The sequence below is a fragment of the Pagrus major genome, chromosome 21 (assembly GCF_040436345.1).
Source record: "Pagrus major chromosome 21, Pma_NU_1.0".
In the NCBI taxonomy this organism is placed as follows: domain Eukaryota; kingdom Metazoa; phylum Chordata; class Actinopteri; order Spariformes; family Sparidae; genus Pagrus; species Pagrus major.
In genome coordinates this window covers 8,822,843-8,834,260 of record NC_133235.1, presented here as the reverse complement: position 1 = coordinate 8,834,260, position 11,418 = coordinate 8,822,843, and the positions used below count along the sequence as shown (strand labels likewise).

General features: G+C 41.6%; 1 protein-coding gene across 1 annotated transcript; it reads right to left on the bottom strand.

Annotated features, from left to right (window-relative positions):
• Positions 1–623: 623 nt before the first annotated feature.
• Positions 624–10,750, bottom strand: LOC141016231 (nucleolar protein 9). Its single transcript, XM_073490483.1, has 12 exons — positions 10,681–10,750; positions 9,536–9,831; positions 7,263–7,499; positions 6,952–7,155; positions 5,224–5,331; positions 4,092–4,233; positions 3,803–3,995; positions 3,572–3,712; positions 3,276–3,395; positions 2,925–3,137; positions 985–1,090; positions 624–863 (listed from the first exon to the last, which is right to left on the bottom strand). The coding sequence occupies exons 2-12, from the start codon at positions 9,759–9,761 to the stop codon at positions 709–711; spliced, it is 1,845 nt and encodes a 614-aa protein (XP_073346584.1). The 5' UTR covers positions 9,762–9,831; positions 10,681–10,750; the 3' UTR covers positions 624–708.
• Between the last annotated feature and the right edge of the window lie 668 nt (positions 10,751–11,418).

Here is an 11,418-nt window from a genome sequence, read left to right as displayed (position 1 = left end):
CACATGTGCTATCTTGTAGCATGGCTGCTTGTTTCTCTGCCAAGATGAAGGCCTTCCTTCTTCAAATCAATATGTAATCAATGTTCTCCCTGGTCACTAAGCTATGTGTCTCCAACAGGCCTGAAGCCAAACAGGCTCGCTGCAGAGACAGAATGTTTTCCAATAGCCTGAATTTGTTTGGTTTCTGGGAGGAACTCATTAAATCATTTAGGGGAACAGAGGAGCTTCAAAGATTTTCTGATCTTTTTCACTCTTCAGACTTTTTCTCTCAAATGTCTGAAATGTAAAAAAAAACACTTTTCTATATTTAAGTATGCGTATATGCAGACTGGATTATTTTATGTTGTGTCATTATCAGACAGTGATACTTAAAGCAAATACAACAAAATGAAGCAGCTTAAAAAACAGATGTAGTGTCAGCGCTTCGAAGTGACTTTATCTTCTCACATTTGAATTGGTGTTGCTTCACTCATCTGAGGACCTGGACCACCACCAGACAACACTCGGAGGATAAATGCTACACTAGCAGCCCCTAGTGGCCAAGTAACTCTTTACAAACGTATATACAACCACTGTATATTGCCATTCTTAGGGACCTAAGCTCACACAAATTCTCACAAAAATAAGGAAACATTTCTTCTTTTATTGTGTTTTATCCAATTACATAGCAAAAACAACACTAACAAACTATTTAAATATATATTTCTTTCACTCAAGAATGTCACTGAAGAGTTTCCGCTTCTTAGACTCGCCGGTCTGGATTTCCTGCCAGTGGGCTCTTCTGTGCATGAAGTGGGAGAGGGCGAATTTTGCCCAGACGTGGCGAGCGAACTGGTCTGACCTCAGCTGGCTTTCACTCCCCACTGGAAGGGAAGGAGAGATGGGAGAGGAAAGAGGTCATTAACAGAGATGTGAACTACAGGCAAGGTGTGAAACCAAATTAAAAAAAGAACTAGTCAGGATTGTTTTCATGATTTGTATTACCTAGTTCCTGTGCGATGCTTTGCCTGTGATTGACTGAAGCACCATTCCATATGGCTTCCAGGACTCGACTTCCTAACCTGGAGCAGGCCATCTGAACATACTGACCCTGTGGGGACAGAAATGAAGACAGAATGAAACATGTTATCCATTTATAAAAGCTAAAGAAGCAAGAACACTTACATAATATTGAGACTGTTGATAAAGTTTCTCTGCATACACTATCTGACAAGGAGGACTCGAGTATAGGGGAACATAATTATAATGACCTGACTGCTCCTGTAGTGAAAAAAATGTTTTTATTTTTTACCTGAAACAATCACGTAAACTTAACTATAAAGTATATTAGAAGTTTGTGAGTAATATCTTGTTGATAGATGTCCACATTGTGTACTTCTTAAGGAGTTAATTGTGTTGAGATGTTTATCACCCCACGTTAGTTTGCCTTTGAAAACAGCTGGATTCATGAGATCTACGGACTTCTGGCTGAATCAAGGTGGTTCAATGAATCAGCATCCTATGAGGAACTACTCGCAGCTACAGCCGTGGTTTTGGTGTGATGACAGCGAGATTGTTCTTGTAAACAGCAATGGCGGCACCTCAAGAGGTTAGCATAGATACTGCTATAGCATCAGATATATCAGAAGCCTTTGCTCTTATCCCGACTGCCTTCGATAAGAGTTTGATTTACTGTCAGCTTGTGATAGACAGATGTTTCTGTCAATCACCTGTCAATAGTTTTCTGAAAGTGTCTGCCCTTTTCCAGACAGTTCCTAATGACTGTTTTCCAGATGGTTCTGTGAAAAAAACCATCTGGCGCATCAGGTGAGGTGTTCATTAAAGGCAGTGAATGAACAACATGTGGTAATTTTTCAAACATCTACTCTCTCTCTGAATATAGAAAGAGAGCCAAATGACATACTGTTGCAAAATGTATTTTTTCCTAAGGCTTTATTTTCTGTATTACGCCGGGTTCAGACTGGACGCCGAAGCGCCGCGATTAGCTGTGAAGCGCCGAGGAGCGGAGCCATTTTCGATTTGGCGCCCATGTTAACCAATTGTGTCGTTCACATAGGAAGCGCCGCGGCGGTCTGCTCCGCTGCCGAGCTGGTCTATTTGTTTCGCGTGCCGTGGCTGAATGTGTCAAGCCGGGCAGGAAGTCAAACAAAGCAACAACGAGAGAATCCGGTCGATTTTCAAAATAAAACTATTTTCGATAATTAAACACCCCGATTGACAGAAAACTACTCATTACTATGAAGTGGACATACATTTACAGTTGTCAGGAAAACATGGCGTTGTAATTTTATGCGGTTATTTACTTTCCTATGATGAAAAAACAGCTCCAAGTGTGACTACAGAACAGCTGAGGAGCAGAGCCGTTTGCCGACCAGCGCGGAGAAATTCGTGTCTGGTGTGAACAGAAGGGCCGTGGCTCGCGCGAGAATTTCCGAGCGGCGTCCTGTCTGAACCTGGCGTCAGCGTTTTCCCAAAAGTCTAATGGATCTTGAAGGAGGCTTTCTTAATCCTGTATCAGGACCTGGAAGTTCAGCCTCCATTTCCACTCTCTATTAGTTACATTTCATTTTCACAGTTCACATAGAGACTAGAAGCATATGTAGAAAAGTTATAAGAAACAGCAGCATCATTTTAAGTAGAGCAGCACTTACTGTGAAATTCATTCCCTCAAAAAGAAGCAACACCAACCATTTGCATAAGGATAAACAAATCTTAATCCCACTGTTGGTATTCTACAGTTTTAGTGTTAACAAATCCCATTAAAAGACCAAAACCAACAGTGTGCTGGTTTTCCAAGTCTTCCTCAGCCTGTCTCTTAGCCCCAGGCAAGTTTGTTCCCACTGAAGATGTAGAAAAGGCTCAATAATTCCCTTAAACAGCTCTTCACTGTAGTTTTGACTATTTTTTGAGGACTGTACTCGTACCTCCAGTCTCTTGAGGATCTTGCCTCTTCCTTTGTCGCTGGATGTGGTGATGAGGGCCTGGAGGACGTGGCTGCCTGCGGGGTCCGAGGCCAGCGTCAGGAGGTCAGCGGGGGTCAGGGTGCGCAGGCTGCTCAGGAGGAGCGAGCGCTCCTTGAACCGGGCCAGCGCCTGGACCAGCCGGGAGCCGTGGTAACAGATGGAGGACAGCGGTACCTAGACATGATCAAGAAGACTGGAAATCAACCTCACTGCATCTGTTTTCAATGGGCTGACAGTGGTGTTGCAGTTTTGCACTAGTAACTAAACTGTAATGTTGACATAACTGAAAAACCAGTTATCTCAGTGGTTTACCTCCGTCTGTGTGTTGCCCTCTGCTGTGTCAGAGTGGTAGTACACCTCATAGGCGAGCAGGGACATGAAGAGCGGGAGGCAGCTGACGTGTCGGGAGCCAGGCTCAGCACAGTGGAACGCCTGGGAGGCAAAACATCAACAGGGGTTTCATTACCCACAAATCAAACATTAAGTTGTTTCATTGTGCTGTTTTGCACAATTTCAGTCATAAAAAAGGAGAAACGAAAAGAAACAAGGGTATCGTTCTGTTGATTTAAGACCCCTGTGGCCATTACGTCTCAATAACAAACACTTACACGCAGGAGGCACTGCATCAACTCTTCCTGTTTCTCTTCGCTCTCTGCACAGCTCTCTGCCAGCTGGACGATCACACCCATGTGACCTGCGGCCAAGATGGCCTCCAGACCTTGGATCAGCTCATCAAACAACCTCAAGAACTACAGAAGAGAAACAGAGAGAATTGAATCGTTCTCGCAATGAAAAAATCCTGACAGTGATCCGTGTGACATGCAGACATTATGACCCACCACTTTGTATTTGGCCGAGGCTGCTGTTAGCCTCTGTATGGGGAAGTTGGCGATGGGATGGAGGGCTAAGTCAACCAGATGACCCTTGAGGTGGTTCTTGTAGAGGTCGCGGAGCAGGGACTTGTGGGACAGCTGGATGACGGTCTCAATGAGGCGGCTGGAGGCCTGATCCTTGAGAAAGACCAGGAGAGGACTGCAAAGGAGCGCAGAAACAAGAGCAGCCTTTAACAAAACATTTCATGGTAATAGGGACTCATCTGTGGACGAACGGAAGAGAGTCGTCCCTGACCTCACTCCTGGAGCGGCGCTGCGGCTTGTCAGATACTCCATGATGCGTTTGAGGAGCTGTTTGCAGAGTTTGGGCCGTTTTCTGTGACACACGGTCAGCATGGTCTGGAACACTGCGCTGGAAACAGCATCTGTCACACTTACTGGAAAAGGAGGAACAACAGGAGAGAAAAATACTTGTTAACACTTTCTGCCAATTTAAAGATGCCCTGTGGCAAAGTAAACAAAACATTCAGGGTTTCTTCACAAAAACACCCGGTGTGTATCCCCTGAGGTCTAACTAATGTGTTGTATGCATTTTCCTCTCGAGTTACACCAATAAATCAGGCCAGTAGCTTAGTGCACATATATCAGTGTCAGTGTATACTGTATGTTGGCAGAGAAGAACCAAATAATTGCTGGACAGAAAATGTATATTAGCTCCTGCTGTGCCAGACTCCAACGCTTCCAAGGAAGATTGCAAGAGCTGCATCCTCAGACGCATATGTGCTCTCTCTCCAGTTATCCAGACGCTTCTGTTGACTAGAAACTGCTGTTTAATGTGATTAAACGTGGACAAAACAGAGTTACTCTTTGTCCCTGTGCAGCAGAGCTCTGTTAAAAGCCACTTAAGCTTCTCTTTGGCGTGTGCACCCGCCCCAAGGTTACTTATTGACTATTTCATTAAATTTTGATATCAAACGCAAGAAATTCTAAACACAATCTAGATGACTTTCTATTCAGAAAAGCTGCCCTTGGGCGCTTCCACTATGACTCGCTTAAGAGTCCTCACTTGCATTAAATGGGCTCAAATGTTTTTCTGACTCCAAGAAAAATGTCAGATCAGCGAGCAGAGAGCAAGATGAGGAAGAGGAGGAGGCAGCAGCACTGCAGACAGTCTGCCACATTATTTCAAACGCTCCCTTTCAAAAGATCATGGGGCATTCATTAACCAAGTATTCAAAATGTTCATGCACAAAGGGTAAGCTACTGTTTCCAGCGCTCACAGTGATGGCTTAAGCTACCAAACAGACCAAGCAAAGAAAAACGTTTGAAGAAAAGAGGCAAAGAGAGTCAAATAAAAAAAAGTCATTGAAGTGTGAGCACGTATCATTTGCTTGGCAATACTAAGCGTTTGATTAGAGCTGACTCACGATTAACGTTGTCCATCAAGGTCTCTGTGAGGCTTTTGAGCTCGTACCAAAATGATGTGGGAATCTCAAAGTCTGTCAGCTGGGGAGCAATGTTACGTTCTTTAGCACCTGGAGAAAAACAGGAACAACAAAAGACAAATGATGACATGAATGCAAGCGTAAAGGGAAAAGCCACAAGTGTGGTGAAGTCCTGTCGTACTGGAGTGGCCTAGAAGAACTGAAACTGTCAGGAAGAAAATTAAACTTCTGATCTGTTGGACTGAGGTGAAAAAGCACATCGAATGGGTGAAGTCACTTATTTTCTAGCAGCTCAGGCAGCTCTTAATCTGTCTGCTGAGGGTCAACTGGTGCCAATGTTGCCAGACACTGGGCAATGTTGGGTCACAGACGTTCAACAACAACAATAACAGCTTGATGTCGAGATTTCAAACTGTGAGGCGCACCTCACAGGAGGGGGGCTGTTGTTGGAGCTGCAGCAACAACTGTGACACACAGCTCACACTCACGGAGACTTTAAAACCCTCTTAGGTCTCAGATTGTCTCAGGTCGCCTCAAAAATCAATCTCCTTCTAGGAGTCAAAACACAGACACAACTGAATACAGTTGAACACCTTTTTAGATTCACTGAGACTTTCGCCCTCGGAGGATTATCATTATATTCAATGTCCATCATCTGCTAAGAAATCAAACAAAAAAGACGCTCCATAGAACCACAGAACTTGCCTAATTCGGTGTACTTTTAAATGCCAACTTGTTGATGCCAAATATAGGGTAAGAAAAACACAGAGCAAACCAACTGCAGCAACAGTATACTTCTGTGTACATCCCCCAAAGCCCCTAAATATTTGAACTGTAGTTCAAAATCCTGGAGCGTTAGGGACTAGGACCACGCCAGACGTGCCCTTATAAAGAAACAACAGTGGTTTTGCTCGTGACGCCTTTACAGCGAAACATCTCGGTGTGATCAGCTACTAATATAAACCTTTTTCATGTTTCACTGTGAATATTTTTTGACATTACAGAAGCTCAGAGGTTCCCGTAAACACTGGGAGATTTGGGCGATGTTACAGTTCTATTTTGCGTGATGGGGCAGTGTCAGACTTTGGAGCTTACAGAGGCTGTTCATGGACACACAGACAATCTATATAACATTTTTAGATTCAGTGTGACTTACACTTTCAGAGGATATCAATATCTCTATGTCCATCACAAAGAAATGTACATAAATCTGCTTAGAAATCAAAGAAAAAAAAGACACTTACAACAACAGAACTTGCCTAGGAATCATCATGTTTTTAAGTTTTCTTCTCTATCAAAATGATCCAGTGATAGCTGTCTATACATCAATGTGTACACTGGAAACAGGACTTGCTGCTAGCTAATTCGGCATACATTTAATGATGCCAGTCTGCTGATGCCAAATATAGGCTTAGAAAAACATGGCTCAAGTTGTTGCCGATAGCTTATCAACAGCAGCAACACTGTGCTTCCACATATTTTAGATTCCATATGACACTTAAAAGGGTAACAATATCTCACATGTCCATATGCTTTAAATTCATAGAAAGATGATGCTTATAACAACAGAACTTCCTTCTGTTAATTCAGCATATTTTTTAATGATGCCAGCTAGTTGATTCCCATTATAGGCTGTGAAAACAGTGGCACAGTGTCAGACTTTGAAAACCGCTGTGGTATGCATAGCAGTGAATTTGTGTGTGTGCGTACCTGGACGAGACTCGGTGCGTGGCGGTCCGAGACAACCTGCCAGCACATGTAGGAGTGTGCGCACCACGTGTGAGCCATGAACATGTTTGACGAACTCAGCACAGTTGTCTCTCACCACCTGGCTAAAAGACAACACCTGGGCCTCCAACACTCCACAACTCTCCTCTTCTTCTTCTTCTGTGGTAGCAGACTTCTGTGAGGACTCTAAACATGAATGGATACAGAGGAGGCACACAGGGGTCAGGGGTCTGCTGTTGGTTTTGTGTGATTTCACCTATTTTCTCCCATCTCAATGAAACATGTAATCTTACCCATCCACTTGGACATCTGTCTGACGGCACTCTCCACCACATGGCCGCCGCACCGGTCACAAGAGACCGTCTTAAACCCGGACCCCGATTCTCCCCCCAGTTCAGCCATCACCTCCCCCACCTGGTCAGGACTGGAGAGTGGGAGCAGCCGCTGCAGAGTGATGCTTCCAGTCTGGTCCATCGCCACCAGGGCCGCTTTACCTTTAACTTCTATGAGGACATTCTCCACAAACATCTCTATGGAAGAAACATACAGCGAGAGATCATACACAGTTATAGATAGAGCAATCGAGACAAATATTAAGTAAAAGAAAAGAAAAATTAGAAATGAGAAACTGGACAGTGGTTGAGGTCAACTAAGAATATAACTATAATGGAACTGGACAGATGGAGGCAGCGTAAGCTGCTTGTTACATTTCAGGTAAAATAATGCAATGAGGCTGTAATAAGCAGAATAATGTTATACCAATCAGAAAGCTAGTTAAAACGTATACATGGCAGAGAAAATCTGTTTTCTCCAGGTGAATATATCTGGATAAAAAAATCGGGTGTCCTTAGTCCTTTACTCCGGTTACTGTCAAGAGGTTGACTGTTACCTGGTTACTTAAAGGGGGAATAAGAATTTTAGTTGAAAACATTCAAAAATAGCATTATCAACAGAATAATTATGTCTATGCTGCAGTGATATCTATTTAAGTTAGCATGCTAACCAGCTAACCTAAGCCCATCCCGGTCCAAAGCTCCTGTACCAGCCGTGTAAACACCAACACGTCCTTGAGCTCCCACTTCAAACTGCTAGCTGCACAGCTAACTGAGCTAACCAGCTAAGGGCAGCTACAGTTAGCAGCACCTAGTGGTTACTACTCGTTTAAATAAACGTAAACAAAACTGTCTCCATCCAGCCGTCTCATCATTAGGCAAAAAAAAAGAAATCAATCATCAACTATCGTAATAATCGATTAACCATTTCAGTCATTTTTCAAGCAAACATGGCTTCCTCATTCTCTGGTTCCAGCTTCTCTAATGTGAGGATTTGAAGCTTGTAGTAGCGAAACTGAATGCTTATGAGTTCAGACTGTTGATTGGTCGATTGAAACAAGTTATCTGAAGGCTATGACAATGCCACTTTGCATTCTGGGAAATTATAATAGATATTTTTTTACTATTTTCTGAGATTTTCAGACAAAAGGACTGATCGGTTCATTGAGAAGATAATCAGCCAATTAATCAATAATGAAAGTTATTGCTAGATGCAGCCCCAGTTTAAAGTGTTTTGACATCAGTGTATATATATATATGTTACCTGACACCAGCAGCTGTACATGAACTGTGCCTTAATAAAATACAGTGTAAAACATGGGTGAAGATATGATTTAATTCAGAACATCTGATTCAAGTTCTAATAAGTAAAGGCGATGAAGGAATGTGACCAGACATTTTTGAGTTCACAGTATTTCACACTGTGCTAGAAAAGTGTTTATAAGCTATCTGGAGCCTTTGTTCATTTTAGCCTGTATTAGAAAAAAGCATTTTAAGTAATTCTGACAACCAGCCCTGAAAAGAAAGGGAGACGGCAAAGCTATATAAAGCAATACATGCACATTAGGGCTGGATAATATATTAATATTATATTATATAATATATGTTTTCTTGTTATAATATCATAATTCATTTAACTGTTAATGAATCTCTGGTTTGCTTCAATGTCTGATTTCACTTCTAATAATTTTGCACTAAAAATGAGAGCGAGGCTTCAACTAACAATTTTTTTCATTATCAAATAAGCTGTCAATTTATGTTTGTTTGTTTGTTTGTTTTTTTATGTTTGTCTTACAAAAAGTCAGAAAATAGTGTAAACTAAACAGCACAAGGTGACATTTTCAAATAGCTTGTTTTGCGATGACAATAACCCAAAGATATTTCATTTACTACAATATGAGACAAAGAAAAGCAGAAAATCCTCACTCGAGAAACTGAAGACGCAAATATATGGCATTTTTGTTTGAAAATAACCCAAACAATAAGTCGATCATTAGCTGTTTAAATGGCATGTTTTAAACTTTAGCCAGACAAACTAGCAGGGTTTTCCACACCTCAACAGATATCACAAAACTTATATCTGAAGATGGCTTAATGATTTATTTTTCCCCATATAGTGTAGTTCAAAAGCCCAGACTTTAGTTCAAACATAATGCTGAACTAGTCTAATGAGCCTTTCTCCCAACTTCCAGTCCTCCGCTTGCTCAGATCTCCAGAGAAGTAATCCCTCTCACCTCTCTCCTCATTATCCTCAAAGCCTTCACTGAGTCTTTCCCCGACTCGGCGGAAATAACCAACACTCAGGGCGTCCAGACGCTTCCTGCCACCGTCTCCCTGACCCTTTTCTCCATCTTCGCCTCCCCTCCTCTTCCTCTCTCCTCCTTCTCCATCTTCACCGGGGTGTCTCCTCTTCTTTCCTCCACCTTTCTGCAGCTTCCTTTCTTCTGTTTTTGCCAGCATAGCTTGGACCTCCAAACATGCAGAATTTTCTTGGTTTTGTTTGAGAGGGAGCTCAGTTCAAGTCTTCAGGCTGCCACATGAAACAGATGAGGGGTGAGACATGAGGTAATCATTAGGAAGTGATGCTCAAAGTCACATTCACCTGAATCACAAGTAGTCTGTTATTCAAATGTTAGAAATTAGATACAAATACACACAAATACTGGTATCTTGTGTAATCATATGATAGATATTGTACTTTATATGCTTAGTATTGTTAAACTGTACAAATAGCGATAGAAAATTAGTCAACATTTCTGCTTTCAGGTCAGTTTGTATTAGATTATGAAAGGTCAGTCAAATGTGAACTGAAAAAATGGGCGCACATTAAACATTTTTTCTCTTATCAATACATTTTAGTAGATAGGTAAGACAAAGTATTATAGTACAGAGTATTTCCTGTATCTACTGCGTATCTCAGTACTGATTGTTGTGCTTTCAATCTACCAATTCTTCTTACTGGTTGGGTAAGACTGAGGGTAATGTCAGTGAAGAAAAGTTGTGTAATCTATGTAAACTAGGGAATTTTGGTTGTTGGGTAATAGCAATGAATGCCGAATTTACCTCAGACAACTAATGATTCAGTAAATGTCAGAAGTCATGTCATACGAGGTCTATATAGTTGCAGATAAGCGGTGACACGTTAAATTGACATATCCTGGAAGAGGAGTTTGGCTTAAAGACAAGCTCTACGAGGTGGCGTTCATGCTAACTCCCTGCACGAGAGCAGTAACAGACTAGCTCGACAGTTTTTCGAAGAAGCGGACATATTCAACAGATTGTTGACGAACATTTAGTTAATACATTTAGCTTAATGTGTCGAAAAACGAAAAGATACGAACATATTTTATGGAAGGCAACAAAATGTAGTTGAACTCACGTGTGAAAAGTGTAGACCTGACGAAGGCGGTGTGTAGTGGGCGCATTGTGATGACGTAGTATTGGGCGACGACTTCTGGTTCAGACTTTTTTTTCATGTGTACGATTTTTTTATGGATATCTAGGACTTGCTTGCCTTTTAAATAGCTAATGATCTATTTACTTATTTGTATTGAATCCACGGTTATTCATTTATTTATTTATTTATTTTCTGTGTCAGTTTTCCCACCAGTCCTCAGAAAAAAACAAATACTAGCTAGCTTATCACTCCTTTAGTCACATAATTATGCCCTTTGAAAATAATAAAGTACCTGTGTGATGTTTTATTTACTTGCTATCAATGAGCTCAGTTTGACAGAGCACAGCCAACCTGAAAATGTTTATAAATACCATTAAATTGTGTTTTGTTGGATGTGCAGCTTCACAAAAGGTGTTAGTTGGTGTCCTCTATGCTGGCCCCATTAGTGCTACTGTAGTGTGTTACTTTCCTTGTGGCCTACGGACAAATATCTAGTGTGAGAATATCACCATTATTTCCCATTAAACAATATATAGCCTACATCTAATATTACCTGCTACGCATTCTTGGCATAAACCTAAGTTATTGTTTATAGTTGCCTAAATTAACACAGATTTTGATAATGGTTGTACTTCAGTATGTCAATTATAATGTCATAAGGTAACTCGGCTTTGGTTGTGACCACCAGAGGGCAGCATGGTTACTTCAGGAAAGCAATCA

Coding starts and splice junctions, on each gene's coding strand:
- LOC141016231 (XM_073490483.1), bottom strand. CDS start 9,761: ATGCTGGCAAAAACAGAAGAAAGGAAGCTGCAGAAAGGTGGAGGAAAG. Junction 4,234..5,223: donor CTTGATGGACAACGTTAATC/GTGAGTCAGCTC, acceptor CTCCTTTTCCAG/TAAGTGTGACAGATGCTGTT. Junction 864..984: donor AAGCATCGCACAGGAACTAG/GTAATACAAATC, acceptor CTTCCCTTCCAG/TGGGGAGTGAAAGCCAGCTG.